This window comes from Ceratotherium simum, chromosome 4 (assembly GCF_057802395.1).
Source record: "Ceratotherium simum simum isolate JZ-2026a chromosome 4, ASM5780239v1, whole genome shotgun sequence".
NCBI classification, from domain to species: domain Eukaryota; kingdom Metazoa; phylum Chordata; class Mammalia; order Perissodactyla; family Rhinocerotidae; genus Ceratotherium; species Ceratotherium simum.
Genome location: NC_141903.1, coordinates 41,187,686 through 41,208,034, shown reverse-complemented (window position 1 = coordinate 41,208,034; position 20,349 = coordinate 41,187,686). Strand labels below are relative to the sequence as shown.

General features: G+C 39.6%; 1 protein-coding gene across 1 annotated transcript; it reads right to left on the bottom strand.

The window, feature by feature from the left end:
- Positions 1 to 5,498: 5,498 nt before the first annotated feature.
- Positions 5,499 to 18,671, bottom strand: C4H5orf15 (chromosome 4 C5orf15 homolog). The gene is made up of 3 exons (XM_004420198.3): positions 18,497 to 18,671; positions 8,519 to 9,045; positions 5,499 to 6,999 (listed from the first exon to the last, which is right to left on the bottom strand). The coding sequence occupies exons 1-3, from the start codon at positions 18,633 to 18,635 to the stop codon at positions 6,868 to 6,870; spliced, it is 798 nt and encodes a 265-aa protein (XP_004420255.1). The 5' UTR covers positions 18,636 to 18,671; the 3' UTR covers positions 5,499 to 6,867.
- Positions 18,672 to 20,349: the final 1,678 nt, after the last annotated feature.

Genomic DNA, 20,349 nt, shown 5'->3' with positions numbered 1-20,349 from the left:
ATCAAAATAATATCCTGACAGCAACTAGAAGGATGTGCAACTATGACGTACAACTACCTACTGGGGCTTTGGGGGAAAAAAAATGAGGAGGATTGGCAATAGATGTTAGCTCAAAGCTGGTCTTCCTCAGCAAAAAGAGGAGGATTAGCATGGATGTTAGCTCAGGGCTGATCTCCCTCACAAAAAAATAACAATAATAATAATATCCTGGTTGTGATGTTGTACTATAGTTTTCCAAAATGTTATCATTGAGGGAAATTGGGTAAAGGAAATTGGGAATTGGGTAACAGGATCTCTATATTATCTCTTACAACTGCATATGAACCTAAAATTATCACAAAATTAAAAGTTTAATATTATATATATTTATAATATATTTAATGTTAATTATTAAATTTTATTAAATTATTAAAAGTATTAATGCATTTAAATATTAATAACATATATTAAAATTCAGATATGGATACATATGTATATATCTAGAAACAGTACAAATGTCCATCAATAGGAGAATGAATAAACAAATTGTGGTCTATTAATTCAATGAATACTACTCAGCAATAAAAAGAAAATGAACTACTATTAATGCAACAATATGGGCAAATCTAAAAACAAAAATAAAACCATTATATTGACCAAAAGAAGTCAGACACAAGAGAATACATACTTTTTATTCCATCTATATGAAATTCTAGGACAGGCAGAACTAATCCATGGTGACAGAAAGCAGAAAGTGGTTACCTCTGGAAGGTGGGTGAAGAATTCCGTGGAAAGAGGCACTAGGGAACTTTCTGTAGTGATGTTGTTTGAAGTGGCAATTGCACAGATATATACAATTGTCAAAACTGATTGAACTGAACACTTAAAATCTGTAGATTTATGTATATAAAGTGTATCTCAATGAAACAGAGCCATAATTTCCTCAAAAAACTTGAAGAAGCTCTGTGCATCAAAAGACACCATTAAGAGAGTGCCAAGGCAAGCCAGACAGAGAGAAAGAGTATATATGTGATTTGTCACATATATGACCAACTAAGGGCTCATATCCAGAAGAGAGAACTCCCACAAGGCGCAGTAAGAAAAAGACAGACACTCCAATAGAAAAAAATCTTCAGGGAAATGCCAAGTTAAACCCCAATGCAATACCACTACATATCCAGCAGAATAGCTAAAATTAAGAACACTAACAATGCCAGGTGTTAGCAAGGATGTACGGCAACAGGAACTCTCACACACTGCTAGAAGGAGTATAGGTTGGTTCAATCACTTGAGAAAATTGTTTGGTATTAGCTATTCAAGTGGAAAGTATGCTTCCGGCAATTCAACTGCTAGGCATATACCCACCAGAAACACAAATACTCCTGCAAGCAACGAAAGACATGTATGTATATAAGAATGCTCCTAACAGTCTCATCCATAATAGTTTGAAAGTGGAAATCACTCAAATGTCCATCGACAATAGACTAGATAAATATATTGCAGTATATTTTCACAAGAGAATGCTATCCAGCAGCAAAAATGAAAGAACTGCAGCTACACACTGAACTAATATCATGAATCTCACCATCATAATGTAGAATGAAAGAAGCCAGTCACAAAAAAATATATGCAATACATACTGTATTTCATTTATATAAAAGTCCAAAACTTACTAAATTATAGTGTTTGGGGATATATACTTAGGTGGTAAAGAAAACCTAGGTAGTGATTACTATAAAGGTCAAGAAAATGGCTCCCTATGGAGGGAGGGAGAGAGTGGTGATTGGGAGGGGAGCTGGGGGTGCTGGCAAAGCTCTACTTCTCTCCCTGGGTGATAGCTACATGAGCATTTGCTTTGTAATAATTTGTTAAGCTGTACATTTGTTTGATGCATTTTCCTATAGTATGTAATGTTATATTCATAATAAAAGCAATTTTAAAAGAAGAAAAAATAAAATACACCTAAATGTTCAGGGCCTAAGGGGAGGGAACCTTTGGATAATTCTTCTTCTTACTTCTCTGTAGCTGTCTCATTTTCTATCACAACAGGCAATTAGTGATCAAGAACAGGGAGGCTAGAGTCAAACCTTACCTTAATTCAAATCCCAGCTCTGTCTTACCAGCTGTACGACTTCGGGCAAGTCGCTTACCTCTGTAGGCTTCTGTCTCCTCATCTGTGAGATGGGGATAATAACAGCAATCACCTCACTGGGCTGGGTGCACACACGGAGCAGTGAGTGCCTGTCCGTCGTAAGCCCTCCCTAGGTGTTAGCTGCTATTGTAATGAGTCTAAATTACCTTCACCACGAAGAAACAAAAGTGAAATCCAGTTTTTGACGTATCACACTTCACTGTGATTGCTTAATTCTTTTTCTTCTCTGCTTGTCAATGGGCACCATGGGGACAGAGATAGTGTCTGTCTTGACCTACTGTCACCCCCAGTTCGCAGCACAGGACCCAAGTGCAAGAAGCCCAGGTGTTTTCTTTTTAATGCGATGCTGTGGTAATGGCAGAAGGTGGACACCTGAGGGTGAGCCTTGGCGCCCAAGCCCTGCCTCCATCCTTGCTCCCCCAGAGGAGCAAGCCCCCTTAGCTCGGGCATGCTAAGTAGCTAAAAGTAGCTCTCGCTGAGGTCCTAGGTCCCACTGCCTCTAGGCAAAGTTTCTCGAAAACAGCCCAGGGCATGATGGGAAGGACCCTTTGGCCTTGTGTCAGGAAAAGGATGAAGATGGAGAACAGGGAATGGGGTTGGGAGGCTCCAAGGAAGCCCCATCTGTTATCTAGCGGGTGATGATTCGGGATAGACCTAGCTCTGACGAGCTGTGTGCCTCAAGGGAGCCCTGGGGGAGCTGCCCAGGACTGTGAGCAGCTCTGAGCAGCTCCTTCAGGCTCTCACTCAGTGGACCCGAGGCTTGAGCTGGCTCGTCTGTGGTCAGTGACATGTTGGAAACTCCTCCCTTTACACAAAGTCCTTTCACAAACATAAATCCATTTTCTCTTCCTGACAAACCTGTGAGCAAATCAATGGCCCATTTTACAAGGTAGGAGGCTGATACAAACACCAAGAGTTCACACCAAGGTCATCCGGCCTTGACCTCACCCCACAACCTCCCTCCCCTCCATTTCTTTCCAGGTCTGTCTTCCTAAAAGAGCAGAGAAGTGCAACATGGGCCAGGATGTCCTTAGCCCCAGCAAAGCCCAGGACATTCAAGTTAGCTCTAGAGACCCCAGACCCTTCCTTACTCCCAAGGGGATCAGGAAATATGTTTGGCCTCTCCCTAGAGGATGCAAAATAGTGTGGGGAGGACTCAGCCTAGAGGTCTGGCCCAGAGTGGGAATCTAACCCATACCTGTCTGATTCCAGGGCCCACCACAGCTCTAAGCCACTGCAAGGCACTGCTTCCTTTGGAAGGGTCTCAGATGGGACTGCTGTCCAATCCACATGCCAAGGGTGGCCTGGGAGAGAAGCACAAATGGCCCCATGGGAAGGGCGTGCAGGAAGTAAAGGATTCCCAGAACATGGCATCTCTGGGTTTCCCAATAGAGAAATGAGGCAGTCTGGGGTTGTGAAAGAAGCATAGTTTCAGAGCAGAGATATTAGGGAGCTTATGAGATAGAAGCTGCTACTTACTGTCCAAAATCAGGCTCCCTAGTCACTTCAGCAGCATAGACAGCAGGTCACTACCACACAGGGCTATTGAGGCGGGAGTCAGAAATGGCCCCAGCTCCATTTCCAGAATGTCCCAGCAACTTCCCCCCTCGTGTTCAAGTAGGTAAAAACACAAGGGAACAGAATCTAGCCACAGACTGGCCTCAGACCTCAGACAGCCTCCTTTTCCGTTCCCTTGGAAGACATCTGGCCCTCGGACTACTTGTAATCTCTTGAACTTCTGCAAGGAAGGATGGAACTGCTTACTGCTGAACCCAGAAGGGAGGCAAACTGTTGCACCACCAGACCAGGTGAGAAGGCAAAACGTCAAGTCAACCAGAGAGAGAACTGGAACACTTTGGCAGCTATGCCAGCAGTAACCTTCTCCACTCCCTTTGCCTTCATGGCAGCAGCTGTTCTGATCAGAACCTGGGATTTGGGGGAAGGGGTGATATCTCACACAACTAATGTGGGCTTTAGCTTCATGTGGGAATGTGGATGTTCAGATAAAGCTGACATAGCACTCTTGGTTCTCCCCCACTGCATGCAGTTCCAGGTCCCAGATGTCAGTAGTATTAGACTGTATGCCAACTACATGAGCCAGCACAGAGCCTGATGTGTCTTGGCTTTTTCCTCATCTAATTTTGCAAATACATCATTGAATGATTTCAAGGCACCTAGTAGGTGCCAAGCAGTGAATATGGGGCTAGAGATGACCAAGAGGCAGTCTCTGTTCTCAAGCTCACACTCTGTGGGGCAAACTATAGACAGGGCTGCCTCCTGCACATTCTACAAAACAGCTTGCACTCACCCTCATGAGTTCACACCTAAAATCAAAGCCCCAGTGAAGACATGCCTGCCTGTACACATTCTAAATGTATGTTTCTGTCTGCCTCACAAGTTTCAACCATTCCTTTTTGGATAAGACACAGGAATGGAGCTAAAGGGTAACTATTATGACTTTAGTACCAACATTCGGTGCTGAGCTCCTGGTCTATCCAGAAAGTGACACTGGGAGACGGAAGCAGACAAAACTACACGAGAGTAGGATACATTAGTGCTGTAAGACTGAAGTGTGGGTCTCATTTGCGCCATCCAGTTCTATTTACGCCTACTTTGCCTCACGGAATCCAACAAACCGATTCCAGTACAGAAACGTTCATCACAGCATTATTTCTGAACCAAAAACTGGAAACCATCTAAACATCCAACAGGAAAATAGCTCAATAAATTATGTAGCTATTAAGTGTTTTCAAAGAATATTAATATGGAAAATGCTCATGATTTGTTAGGTTAAAAAACAAGACACAAAACTCTGAGATCAAATTCACTTAAAAATAACATATATATATATGTATGTATGTATGAATTATATACACATTTATAGACCAACAGCTCAGATGCTTCTGTAAGACTCTGGCAGCAATTTTAATCAATGTACGAACTGATGCTCCAGAAGTCAGAGGCTACTTGATAGCAGCACTGGGACTTGGGTAGCAACGAACGTGCCAGCAGGAGGTGGCCAAGAACCCTAGATGCATTAAAGGCATGATTCTCCAAGATGAGGGAGCCTTCAACAGGGAGACAACGGGGAGGCCAGGATGCTAGAAAGCGCACATTGGTTTAGCTGCTTCACTTCTCTTTGCAATCCTACTTTGCTACAGTTTTCAATAAACTTCAGCACCTAGCAGTAAATTGTACATAAAGTAGGATTTAGAAATGTAAGTGGGATTCATAGAGGCAGATTTCTACAGCTAAAAGGAACAAAAGCAAGCTAATCAGTAGAGCTTCCTCCCAGACGTAGCACTCTGTCACCACCCAAATGAAGGACCGCATACCATCATTAAAATGAAACACACTTATAAAATCATGGATTTGTATCTTTGCCATTTATTTTTTTAAAATCTTATTCAAAATATTAAATAATTTCAGATATGAAAAAAACTACTGCAATAAAATAGTTCAGGTGTATTTCCATTGTGCTTCCCTTCCTTATTAGAACAGTAAACTGTCCACCCAAGAGAAATGATGGACCTGCTTCTTCCATCTCTACACAAAGCACATGCCCACTGGCTCACCCGGGCTATGTGAGTGGGTGGTGTTTAACGTATATTAGGGGTTACGTTTTCTAAAAAGTCGTAGTCACACTTATAAGTCAACCACGGTTCAAATCACATATTTACACATTGATCAATTCTTTATGATAAAAAGACAAGCTAAAATGAAATACAGTAAATAAATTTCCAGTTGCTGTAAAAAAAAAAAAAAGGAAAAAGAAAAAACAAGTACAGGGAGAAAAAGCCAGTGTACTCATATATCTTTTATGTATACAAACAACTTCAATCAGGTATAATTTTTATTTGAAAAACCTAGATACAATATTACTTAGGTGATAATGGCCCCTAAGATTTATTCAAACTTATGATAAAATAATAAAAGTGAACAAATCTGATATTATTTTAAACTCTGCACCTTGCTTGAAAGCTTAGAGGAACCTGTGCTACAATCAATTGCTAACTAAAAGCAATTGTACGTGTATTTAATATTTTACTACAATTTCTACCTCTAAATTTAACTTAGTAATTCAAACCAAAAAATGGTATCTCTATACCATTTTCTCTATATCCACTGCAAACTGCAGAGTCTCTATTGCCAGAATTTCTAAACACATTTATTAATGTGTTACCTAAAATTGTGGTCAGAATGAGCAATACAATTATCTTAAATTATATTTAAATTATCCAAAAATATCCAAAGCAATTTTCCCAGAAGAAAAAATGTTACTTATATGAAAAGCATTATTACATATATCCTTGTAGATTACTGTTGGAGAGCACAAAGAAAAGTTTGCTTAAAAAATAGTATTTGGATGGCAGAAAGAGAATCTGAGTCAGCAGTACTAGATATGTTAGAATTTAATTACAAGTTTGGGATCTTTTAAAAGAAGCATTACTAATATTTCCAGAAGAAGTACAATAAAGAAATCTAAAACAATAAAAAATAACCGGTAATGCTTAGCTCCACATTTTTGACATCTGATTGAATCCACTTCTAAAAATGTAGATGAAAAATTATACACTCCTTGTTTGTGACATTTAATTTCCAAAGCACCAAGGCAAAATAAAGAGAGACCCACCTCTCATTTAAGTACCAACTGCCTATGGCAAACATCTGCACGATATCATATAAAAAGTCAAGCAAATAAAATTACATAATAAGCAAACTCAAATAACAGTGCTTTAAAAAATATAGTCATTGGTAATCTTCAGAGAAGGCATCGCCTCATTAACATTCTGGTCTAGACGATGATATTCCACTGTTTTGGAACAAAGACCATCACGCCATTTCCTGCTTTGAACCAGAAGAAAAATCTGGAATAAAACAAAATAAATTAGATAGGCAAAAGAGAAAATGGAGGATATGCTAAAAGTTTTTATAAGAAGTGAAAGATCTCTCTCCTAGGTTCCCAAATACAAAAAGTAAAATATCAACAACAACAAAAGGGCTTTTTTGTTTTCCATCTTGTAAACAAGGCTAGACAGTGCTTTTCAAATTTCAATGTACATAGGAGTGCTTGTTAAAGACTGATTCCTGGGCTCTATCTTCAGAGATGACTTAGTAGGTTGCAGTGGAGCCTGGGAACCTACCTGTTTAACAAGTCCCCTAAGTGTTTATAATAGAGATGGCCCAACACTAAACACTGGGATAGAATATCTCTGGTATTCACAATTTTGTCTACCTACAAATATTTACAAAGCTAGTGACAGACCACTAAACCACAAATAACCAAAAAGGTTGGTTTGTTTGCTTGTTTTCTAACTCAAAACCACAAACAAGATATTAGAATCACAGATTCTCAAAGCCAGAAGACAATCTGAAATTATCTGGTCCAGTTTTGTCATTTCTCAAAGAACATCAAGGCCCCAAAGGAAGATGGCTTGGCAGGAATCACAAAGCAAGTTACAATCAAGTCAAAAACTGAGATTTCCTGACCAGTAAGTATTAAAAAGGACACTGTGTTTGATTTCCCTTTAAGTGTTTGAAAAGCTTAACTATTCAGCTTTCAGACTATGCGGTGTCGGGATGCACCCTCACACGAAATTACCCATCCAGTCCTATTCATGCCTCCTTTGCCTCATGTAACCCACAAACCAATTCCAGTACAGAAACGTTCATCACGATATTATATCTGAACCAAAAATTGGAAACCATCTAAATGTTCAACAGGAAAATAGCTAAATAAATTATGTAGCTATTAAATCATGTTTTTAAAGAATATTAATGATATGAAAAATGTTCATGGCAGGTAAGAAGCAAGACACAAAACTCTATATGAAATCAAATTCATTTAAAAATTATAACATACACATATGTCTGCATTATATACATATTTATAGACCAGAAATATACCAAAATGTTAACAATGCTCAGATTTGGATGGTAGCTTAAATTTTTTCTATACATTTCTGTGTTTTCTGAATTCCCTAAAATAAACATGTAATACTTTTACAACCATGAAAAAAGTTATTAAAATGTCATTAAGTTCAATGCTTAATAAATTGAAAGAATTAAATTAACAATCTTTCTTTCCAAGTATTCCCATGGAAGTAGCAATGCTAAATTAAGATATAAAACCTTTTTTTAAAAACCCACTGAGCTTCAGTTTTGCTCATTAAAAATTAATCTTTTTTTTGAAGCACATATAGTAAAGCATTCTGGCTGTACCTTGTTACAATATACCATAGATTTATAAACTGATTAGACATCTCGATATTTTACCATCAATTTAAACTTGACTAAAAAAGAAAATACTCTGAATCATCAAAAGCATTAATAATATAACTGAGATAATAAAGGTCAACAAGAGGGGCTTAAAAATGCCAAACTTACCTTCCTTTTATTGTGATATGTAATGTAAACAACAGCAATACAAAAAGCAAAAATAATAAGATGAAAAAAGAAATGGCTATCTTCCTCTTCTATATTTGAGGATGGGGGCTTAAAAGATCTCACTGACTGTTCGATTTCCATGTAGCCCCTATTTTCTTCCAAGCCCTCACTGGACTCATCATCCCTGGGGCTGGTGGTCCAGTCATAGTCTGCTTCTCCATAATCTCCATTGTCCAGAGTGTCTTTGGCAGTGGACGGAGAACTATTCAGCATGAGAAGATCCTCCTCCTCTATGCTAGGATCTTCATTGTTTTCACCTTCCTCTTGGGACAGAGAAGGAGTAGGTGAGGGATGAGGGGCCACAGATGCCCCTCCACTTTTCTCTGTACTAGTTGTGGGAGAGAGGGTGGTGCTGATTTGCAGATTAGAAGGTTTGGTTTGCTTTTCGTGTGTTAAAGTATTCATATCTGGAGTAGAAACATCTAGATGGAGTTCAGGTTGGCTTGGCAAATTCATCTCTGGTACAGCTAAAATAAGCAAATAAAGAACATTAAACTGAAATCTCCAACTTTATCTCCACCAAGATAGAAGCATATTTACCTAGATTTTTCACTATGCATTTCTCTCTGCTAAATTCATAAGCTTCTCTTGAGAATTATTAATAAGTTTCAATAGCCAGCAGTTACATTTCTTCTTAGTCAATTATTCATCAGATAACAATTGCTTTGCCAGATAGTAACAACTTAAGCAGCATAAAAGACCTACTGCATTCTATAGCCTGCCACCAAAAGAAAAAGAAAAGAAAGAACAGAGAAGGGCCTGCCTGTAGGTCACAATGGCAGTCTACACAAGGCTCTTACCATCCCCTTTGTTTTCATTTGACAAAGAGGTTGGATTTCAGTAATCTTTGCCCAGACTCCACCCTATCCCCAAACAGAAAGATAAGTGGCTGATCCTAGCTCAAGTAGGTCACAAACTAGATATGAAATTTGAATCTAAATATTTTCAACACAGTACAACAAATTCAAGAGAAGCTGCAGAGAAGTGAGCTATAGGCAGCATTTCTAACTTATACTAGAACTGGAAGTCTCTCTTTCCCAAATTTAAAAAAAAAAAAAGTATTCTTAGGGAAAAAAAAAAGTATTCTTAGTTTCTAAAGGAAAAGATCAGAAACTGGAACTTGAAAAGTAAGTGTGAACTAGACTATTTTAAATATTGGGGAAGGCAACCCAAGTATGGGAATGACACCAAATACATACACGCTCTTACTTCCTTATGCTCCTACCCACTCAGCATGGTTTACTAAAGCGAAGGTTCAATTAGTCACAGAAGTAACTCTATATACCAAAAGTTCAGAGGAATCCCTGTCGAAACTTAACAGTGTTTCTAATTTATAATGTAATGTAGTATCTGTTGAAGAACTTCAAGAATATCCATTATACTTTAAAAACAAAAGAACTGTTATATGAGATCTAAAAATACACAGATAATATTTTAAAGTGTATCAAATTAAAATATTTTAAAAGGGATAATATTAAACCAAATCATTCCTGGGCCTTCAAAAACATGCATGCCTGCACACAAATTAACAATCTAACAGACAAGTCTTTGTTTGTTTATGTGAATATACTCTGGCTTGTGTAGCATAGTTGACATCTACTTCTTGTAGAAAAAATAAATAGCTAGTCTCAATGGAACTGAATAGAATCTCTCAGAAAAAATAATTTAGTAAATCAGTAAAAATTTAGTAAATTAGTAAAATTCTCTTAAAAATTCTCACCAGTTGGTTTCTTGAAATTTTTCACTAGAAGAAAATAAACACGGCTTATAATTGAGTACATTATTGAGTACGTTATTCAGAAGACTATTAATAGGAATTTCTTAAAAGAATTTTTACATTTATCACCTCAACTTAGTTATGATTCAGACACTTATAAATTACTATTTCTCTGATATATTTAATTTTCCTGCCAAAGCGTCGGAAAACATTTTAAAATAAAATTTTTAAAAACTTGGAGCCCATTAACTAACCTTGACTTTTTTTAAATTTGTTTTTCTATGCTTAACTTTTGGAATAATCATATATTTAAAGGATACAAGCTGAAAGGGGTGGGAATGATTATAATTTGTCCCTATCGCCCAACCCCTCCACTGTGCCCTCTGAATTCAGTCGGTCATAAGCAAATCCTTCTATCATCCTTCACTTTTGCGTTATAACTAAAACCTGGCTCTCCCTTAAGGACACACTGTCCCTGCAGCCCTTTTCATTAACAGCTATTTTTCTCCCATATCCTTGCACCACTGAGTCTGGAGGAGGGGGAACTATTCTCCTGGGGAGGGAGGGAGCCTCTCCCAGACCATTTTCCCATTCCTCTCCCTAAATGCCCCCAGCCTTACTCTCCTGTCATCAGCTGTCACCCACTAACCTTTGTCCACCAACTCCCGGGTCATGGTCCCTATTTCTCAATGATTTTAGCTCCTGGCTCTAGAGTTCACTCTACTTCACTACTCTTGTCTTGATTTCAAAATCCTTGACCTCCTCTCTTCTGATGAGCCAGCTCTCCCCTTTACCTTCACCTCTCATTCCCACGGTCCTCACCTATCATCACAACTCTTCCACAATCTCAATTTCATACATCCCCCTTGCTGACACGACCTCCCATCCTTCAAATTCATTCCCTGGTATTCTGAATCCATCAGGGCCTACAATTTTCTGATCCTACCACCTTTTGGGTCCCTCATGGCCACCACCCCACTCTCACCCAATACACTCTCTTCCCTCTCTACCCAGATTCAGTTCTGTGGTCAGCCATTATCCCTCTCTTACATATAACTTCAATCCCCTTCCCCCTTGCTCACTCTGTCCCACTTACTTGGCAAGGCTACCTCCTAAGTTAAATCAAACTCGCTGACTACTCCCCATCTGCACCAAGCAGCTGAACATGGCTGGAAATAAATACACAACCATGCCACTGTTTTTATTTCATTTTAAATTCAATGCCAAAAATTCAGGTGTACATGTAATGCTGTTGGCAATTATACTGTATTTTCCTAGTCCATTCACCCTCCTACACCCTTAGGAGGCCATTCACATCTCCCTCTGTCCTCAAATTGCCAAACCTTCTCTACTGTCCTCATTTTCAACTGATGACATCATTTCCTAACTTCTGTGAGAAAAATGAAGCCATCAGAAGAGAACTCCCACGAACTACCAAAACTCTAGACTCATCAATCCAACTCTTACTTGACATGTATAACATTCAAGTTAACATATTCAAAATGAATTCTGACTTTGGCTTCCAGGAAGATGGAGTAGACATACTTCTCCCTATTCCTCCCACTAAAAACAACTAAAAAAACTGCATAGTGTATATAAAATAACCTAAGAAAATTCAAAAAGGTGGAGAGAATAAGGCAGAGCAGTTAGAGACCTTAGGACCTGAGAAATGACACAGCGGTGACTTTCTTGGATTTTCTTTTTATCTCATGTATTCCAGACTTGGAGCTGAAGAAGCCAGCAACCTGGGAACACCAAGGGGTACCAACAAAAAGGGCCCCCCCCAAAAGCCTGCTCTCTCTGGCCAAAAGATCAAGAGAGAGGCAGCCTAGCAAGAAAGAAAACTTTTAGACAATGGCTGCTCTACTCCAGGCAAACACCACAGAAAAAACCATGGCTCCACTCACATTCACACCAGCAAAAGCTGAGATTTCCAACCTCACCAGGCTGTAACGAGGTGCCCCTTCCCCACTACAGTGGGCTGGTGTCAGAGGAGGCCTAGTGGAAAGACAAGACTTTAACTACTGCCCAGCAGTAATGAGGCCACCCCCACCACTATGTCAGTGCAGACCATGAGGGGAGCCAGAAGTCCCACCCCTGCCCAGAAGTAACAATGACCACCTCCCTTCAGGTGTCAACAGAGATCAAATTGACCCTAGATTTCTACTTCTACCTGGCAGTAATGTGCAGCAACACCCCAGTCTCCTGCCAGAGCAATGCCATAAAAAAATCAACTAAAAAAGAAAGTTTAGATAAGACGAGAGTCTTAAAAACACAAACTACCACAACTTACCCAATATGAAACATATCATTTGAACAGCCCTATAACTATTAAGGAAATTGAATTCTTAATTTTAAAACTCCCAAAAAATAAATCTCCAATCCCAGATGGTTTCACTGGAGAATTCTACCAAATGTTTAAAGAATTAACACCAGTTCTACACAATCTCTTCCAGAGAACATAAGAAGAGGGAAGACTTCTCAATTCATTTTATGAAGCTGGTATTATTATCCTGATACCAAAACCAAAGACTACAGAAAAAGAAAACTACAGACTGATATCTTTCATGAACATAGATGCAAAAATCCTTAACAAAATATTAGCAAATAGCAATCGGCAATACAGAAAAAGAATGATATTCCATGAACAGTGAGGTTTATTCCACGGATGCAAAACTGGCTCAATATTCAAAAATCAATCAACGTAATCCACCATATTAACAAGCTAAATGAACCTTGACCTAAGTCTTATACTTTATACAAAAATTAACTAAAAATGGATCACAAATTTAAATGTAAAATTATAAGCTTTTAGAAAAAGACATAAGAAAAAACCTTTGGAATCTAGGACTAGGCAACAAATTCTCAGACTTGACACGAATAACACAATACATAAAAGGAAAAATTCATAAATTGGATTCCATCAAAATTAAAAATTTTTGCTCCATGAAAGACCTTCCTGTGAGGATGAAAACACAAGCCACAAAGTGGGAGAAATATCTGTAAGCCCCATACCCAACAAAGGACTACTATCTAGAATAAAGAACTCTGAAAACTCAAAAGTAAAAAGGCAAACAATCCAATTAGAACATAGGCAAAGACACAAAGAGACATTTCATCAAAGGGAATATACAGATGGCAAATAAGCACATGAAAGATATTAGCCATTGGGAAAATGCAAATTAAAACCACAATGAGCTATCACTACAAACCTATCAGAATTCTAGTAAAATGGGTATCAGAATGGGTAAAATAAAAAATAATGACAACACCAAATGTTGGAAAGGATGCAGAGAAATCGTATCACTCATATGTTTCTGGTGGTAAATGTAAAATAGGACAACCAGCCAGAAAACAGTCTGGCAGTTCCTTAGAAAACTAAATATGCAACTACCATATGACCCAGCAAATGCACTCCTGGGCATTTATCCCAGAGAAATGAAAACTTACGTTCACGCAAAAATCTGTACGTGAATGTTTATAGCAGCTTTATTCATAATAGTCAAAAACTGAAACAACCCAGACGTCCTGCAATAGATGAATGGTTAAACAAAGTGTAGTACATCCATACCATGGATTATTACTCAGCAATAAAAAGGAACAAACTATTGACACATGAAGTGACTTGGATAAATCCCCAGAGAATTAAGCTAGGTGAAAAAAGCCAATCCCAAAAAAAGTTACATACCGTATGATTCCATTTATATCACATTCTCAAAATGACAAAACTAGAGAAATAAAAAACAGATTAGTGGGGGTTGCCAGGATTTCAGGAGGGAGTGGGAACAGAAGGGAAGTGGGGGGTACCATAAAAGGGCAACACGAGAGGTCCTTATGGTGACAGAAATGCTCTGTATCTTGATTGTAAGAATGTCAGTATCCTGGTTGTGATACTGTACTACAGTTGTGCAAGATGTTACCATTGGGGAAAACTAAGTAAAGAGTACACAGGATCTCTGTGTTATTCTTACAACTACAAGTGAATCTACAACTATTTCAAACAAAAAGTTTAATTTAAAGAAATGCATCATTACTTCCCATGTCAAAAAGAAAGAAAAAAATACTTACTCTACCTACAGTCTCCCTCTCAGTTAATGGCAACTCCATTTTTCTAGTTAAGCCAAAAACCTTGAAGTCATCATTTTCTTAACACCCCACATCCAATCTGTTACTCTACTTTCCAAATACATGCAGAATTTGAAAACTTTTCACCCCTAGGCCAAGCCACCACCATCTCACCTGGATTATTACAGTAGCCTTCTAAATGACCTGCCTGCTTCTACCATAACCCATACTGTCCACTCTCAATACAACAGCCAGAGTCATCCTGTAAAAACTTAAGTTAAATGATGTTACTCCTCTGCTTAAAACCTTCTGAGAGCTCTCCATTTCTCTCAAAAGTGAAATTCAGTCTTTCTAAGAGCCTATAAGATCCTACACGATCTGGCTCCCATTACCTCGAGCTCATCATCTCTTACTAATCTCCCTAACTACTCTATCCCCTCTGCCTACTTAACAGATAGCAAGCATTCAATAGATATTTACTAATTATGATCTTGACCCAACTCACACCACAAATCCTACACCGCTTCTCAAGTAGCATCTTTGCACCTACTGCACCCTCTGTAAAGCCTTTCCTATAGCTCTCAGCCAGGCAAAACCCCACTCGTTCTTCTAAGGATCTCTCCCATGTCACCCTATTTGTTGTTGTAACTCCAATACCACGCACGAAGTAGAAGTAGAATTAATAAGTATTGTTCAAGGAGTAAAAACGTGCAAGTAATATACAAGAAACCCAACTAAAAATTCATCTGAAACATCTGATGCAAATTAGATCAATCTCCTGAACCTCTCCTCCTTCAAAGGAGAGAAGTTGATCCAGTCAGATATGAAGAGTATTCAGAACAAAGTGATAACTCTGACTTTATGGATTTAATTGTTGAGCTTCTACAAATATATGTATCACTTTAGACTTCTAAATGTTCCATTTCTAACCTTTCCTATTTGATATTCCTCTCTAGTTAAGACTTAACATTTTAAAAATAAAACTCTAAATTTAATTCTCTCCTAGTGGTCCCTTTAAAAAACTGCCTTAAACTATATCGATATTTCTCAAACAAGAATGCAGAGGACCCTGAGAATTCATTCACACACTAGAATGGGAAACATTGCCTTAAAAATTAAATGCATCACACTTTAAATTTTGGATGAGCAATATGATGGCAAATGTAGAAAGTGGGCACTTTTTTTTTTCTTTTTGCTGAGGAAGATTCACCCTGAGCTAACATCTGTGCTAATCTTCCTCTATTTTGTATGTGGGTCACTGCCACAGCATGGCCGCCTATGAGTGGTGTAGGTCCACACCCGGGAACTGAACCCAGGACACTGCATCAGTGCGGGCTGAACTTAACCACTAGGCCACAGGGCTGGCCGCCAGAAAGTAGGCACTTTTGAAACAGCATGGCAAGACTTGGTCATAAGGTGATCATGCAGTGATCCAAAATAATGCTTCTATTATATTTTTTTAGACTTTAACAACACAAAAACATAAAACTTAAAAATTCTTACAGATTGTCAAGAATACACCCAAGCACTGAAATTTTAAGAAACCTAATATGGAACAAGTTTAAATAAATTCAATGTGGTAACTTTTAAACTTTCTATGCTTACATGAAGTCTGGAACTCAACAGAAACTATCTAGACTTTAATTTTCTTATTACAAGAGTAATTACTTTGAAATCACTCTACCATAAGGCACGCTTACAAAAAACACTTACATTACCCAAAGCTTTACAAATGCTACACTATACTGCAACGGAACTGCTTTCCCTATTAAATGTATATGTTAGTTTTCATTTAAGTTATTTTCAGTAGAGAATAATCTGAATTTAAAATTGATATATATAAAGACTTAACAAAAAAGAAAGATTCCCTAAAATGTTCCAGCATAGTCGGAGCAATATTTATGGGGCTCTAACAAATAAAAACAGAGACAAGAGGACACTTTAATACTCCACATTCCCCCTCGCTTACCCCTCATCACAAGATTTTCAATCATCTCTTAGGCATAAAAGTTCTTTCTGAAACTACAGTTGCCAGCTATATATCCCCCAAACTCTATATCTTAAGCATTCCAGCAAGAAATATAAATGTTTAAATGTCAGTTTTTTCCTTACATGATTAAATGACCAAAACAATCATGATACTTAAGTATTTTAGGAACAGTAATATCTGCATCAACCAGGGAAAAGCCTCATAATATTTTACTAATGATGAAACAGCCTTGGGAAAATGGACCACAGTCCCTCCCCACAGACCTACAAACACTTCTGGGAGGGTGGTCCAGTTGCCCTGCCCTCAGTGCTGCTGGGGAAACCTAAGTAAGTAACCAACCACACCACTGTAGAAGAGGAAGTACGGCCACACAACTCCTGTTGGCAAATAAGAGAACACTATCCGGTCCACACTGTTTTTCATCTGAATACTCAAAAAAGATTTAGAGAGAAAAGCAGGATTGTGTCTTGGCCTGAAAGAACAAAGGGACTACTAAACAAGATATAGCTTAATCATTATGAGCTCTTATTAGTGGATTTGTTCCCCACTAATAAGTCTCAGACCCTGGTTTACAGATTTCCTCATTCCTCAATTAAGACTTCAATATCTTGATTCACAATGTAACATTTCTAAGAAAAGAAATACTTAATTACGCAGTATTATTCACAATAGCCAAGATATGGAAACAACCTAAGTGCCCATTGACAGATGAATGGATAAAGAAGTTGTGGGGTATATATATATATATAATGGAATATTATTCAGCCATAAAAAAGAATGGAATCTTGCCATTTTCATCAACACAGATGCACCTTGAGGGCATTATGCTAAGTGCAATAAGTCAGAGAATAGCAAAAACTGTATGATATCACTAATATGTGGAATCTAAAAAAACCAAAACAAACAAATCAAAACAAAACACAAACAAAAAAGCCAAGCTCATAGATAGAGACAACAGATTGGTGGTTGTCAAAGGAAAGAACTGGTGGGGGGGGGGGGAACGAGTAAAGGGAGTCAAAAGGTACAAACTTCCAGTTGTAAAATAAATAAGTCACAGGGATGTACTGTGCAGCATGCTGACTATAGTTAATAATACTGTACTGCACATTTGAAAGTTGCTAAGAGAGTAAATCTTAAAAGTACTCATTACAAGAAACAAAAATTTTGTAACTATGTATGTTAATGGACGGTAACTAGACTTATGGAGATTAGTTTGCAGTGTATACAAACATTGAATCATTATGTTGTACACCTGAAACTAATATAATAAGTCAATTATACCTCAACAAAAACTAAAATAAAATTTTTTTTAAATTAAAAAGAAAAAAAAGAAATAATCAAATCCTACGCATCCATTAAAATGAAACAGGGTTGTCCGGTTAACCCAGGACACAGGGAAAGGGGATCAGGTCTACAAACAATCTCCCTTGTTCCGAAACTCCTCTCCTCCTCCCAAGCCGCTCAGGAGCCCAAAGCCCCAGCATTTTAGCTCTTTACTAAGTACCAGAACCCTCCAGACCTCAGAGATGCACTAGCACCTGAAGAAAGTTCTCTCCCCTTCACTTTTGCTCTCCGAAATATTCCATCAGCTCAGCCTGGTCACTGCCGCTGCCCACCTTCGTCCTTACCACTGACCTCACTCGTTCTGGAAAGACCCCATCCTCCCTTGGCCCTGCTAGACCCCTGGGTGCCCTCTCCCCACCCTGGGACCCTCTCTAGAGGGTCTAGGAGACCTCCTAACCTCGGCCATCTCCTCAGCACCTGCCTCCCCGTCTCCTCTTCTAGACCCTCCTAACTGCCCCCTCCAAGGAATTCTGGAGAACCCACCACCGCCATTCCCCGTGGCAACTCATTCTTCAAGACTCTAGACACCACCACCACTCCTCCCCGCCCATCTACACACTCTGCTCCCTGGGTCCCTGCATCTCTCAACCCTGCTTCTCAGGCCTCTTAGAGACCCCACCTCCTTAGACCCCGTGAGACAGCCTACTCTCCCTCCTCGGGTCGTAGAGACCCTGCCCCACCTAGACCTCGCCATCTGCTCCGGACACTCGGAAGCGCCCTTTCCCTGGCCCAGCCTGTCTCCCGGCGCGCGCCGGGCCCTCCCCGTCTTCCCGCGCCCGCCCCGCCGCCGCGCCCCCTTTACCACTGGACATGGTGGAGGACGCAAGCAGGAGCGCCGGGACCAGCAGCCGCGCCACCCCGCCGGGGATCTGGATGCCCGGCCTGGGCGGCAGCTTCGCTTGCACCGGCCCCCTCATCTTCCTCTGGGCGACAGCGGCCATAACCGACTCGGCCCGGAGCCTGCGCTGTTGCTAGGATCTGCGTCATGACGTCAGACACCGCGTGAGGCCTCGCGGCCGTGGGCATTACGTCCCAACGTGATGACGTCGCAGCCTGGAGTGGGGCGCTGAAAACCAGAATAAGGAGGGGTACTGGGTGTTGTTGCCGCAAAGAGGGGGTCTCCCGAAACCTGGCTGCGGGTTAAGGATGTAACTTGTAAGGTGTGAAGAGGGTCGGAGCGAGCCCCTCCTGCCTCCCACGTAGTGGGATACTATACAGCTAAGTATTTTAAAACATTTTTAAAAGGAAGATCCAACTGTGTAATAGACTGATCCTCAAAAGGAAGTAACTGCCCTCCCCGTCCCAAAGGCGAAGATAACACAATGGTAACTGGCCGTTACCTGGGTGGTGGAATTATAGGTAATTGTTTTATTTTTTATCTTCCCCCATAATTATTTATTACTTCAACAGATATTTAGCGCCTCTCCTTGTTTCAGTATACAGCAGTGAACAAAACGAACCCCCTACCTTTGTGGAGTTTATTAGGGAGACTAGAGTGTAAAATATACACTATATACAGTGGGAAAGGTATTATGGAGGAAAAGCAGGGAAGCGGGCTAAGAAGTAGGGGTGCAAACAGCTTCCACATTTCCTACAATAAGCTTCTGTTCCTTTTTAAATTTTGTAACTTAGAACAAAACCCCCAGTATATGAAAATGCAATTTAGAAACTTCCAGGAAGTTCCCTTAGGTCTTTGGTCTGTATGTTCTGTGAATGTTTCCTTAATAAACGTCTATAGGCTTTGAATCATAAAAGTTCCACTTGATTCACAGGAAAATCAGTGTGGCATGAAGCAAGACATTCATTGCACCCCCAGCTTCACCACTCTGGTCTCCAGGATTCCCTTAGAAGATTGCTGCTATCCCCCCAGAGACACAGCTGAGCTGCCTCTGAAGAGAGAGGGACCTGTGTTCTCCTGAATCTGGTTTCCCTTAACATTTATCTGGCCCTGGCGACAGCTCAGAAACACACAAACTGTGTTGTTAAGAAAACTAAGAGGTCATTCATCTGTTCATTTCCCTAAGCCCACCACAAGCTCAGATAGACTGAATGGTGCCCTTATTGTTCAATGTCTTTAGTGTAGCCAGGATACAGTCTTCCCAAGGTCCCCCAGAGCTTTCCCTTCTGTATGTACAGAAAGCACCACTCACTCAGTTTAACAAATAAGCCTCTCAATTCTAGCTTGTTTGTTGGGAGATTCAGACTTAAAATAGGCCTTTTTCTGTAATAAACACACCTTCAATCTTCTCTGTCCACTTTGTTCCTTTGTCCCTATACCAGATTGTTTCAATTCTTACTGGTGAGATATAAACTCAAGGCATTTTGCACAATATTCCGACATGCTGCACACAACAGGCAGATAATATGTAAATGAGGGAAATATTCCCTCTTACTCAGAGGGCCCTTTGTACATTTCAAAATACCTATTCTGTACCCGACATCTATCTGACTGGATGTACCCAACAACCATTACGTGCCAAACTCTCTGAACAAATACGTTGAAATAGCTGCAGGTCTTTATGAACCTGATGAGGACAGTGTGACAGAGGCCAGCAGGTTTTGGGTGATCAGTTACACAAAATGCTGAAAGGAACTCTGATACCTGTTTGGAATTATCACTTCCAAACATCCATAAAAAGGAATTCTGCCTAAAAA

Coding starts and splice junctions, on each gene's coding strand:
- C4H5orf15 (XM_004420198.3), bottom strand. CDS start 18,635: ATGGCCGCTGTCGCCCAGAGGAAGATGAGGGGGCCGGTGCAAGCGAAG. Junction 9,046..18,496: donor GTCCTCCACCATGTCCAGTG/GTAAAGGGGGCG, acceptor TGCTTATTTTAG/CTGTACCAGAGATGAATTTG. Junction 7,000..8,518: donor CATATCACAATAAAAGGAAG/GTAAGTTTGGCA, acceptor GTTTTATTCCAG/ATTTTTCTTCTGGTTCAAAG.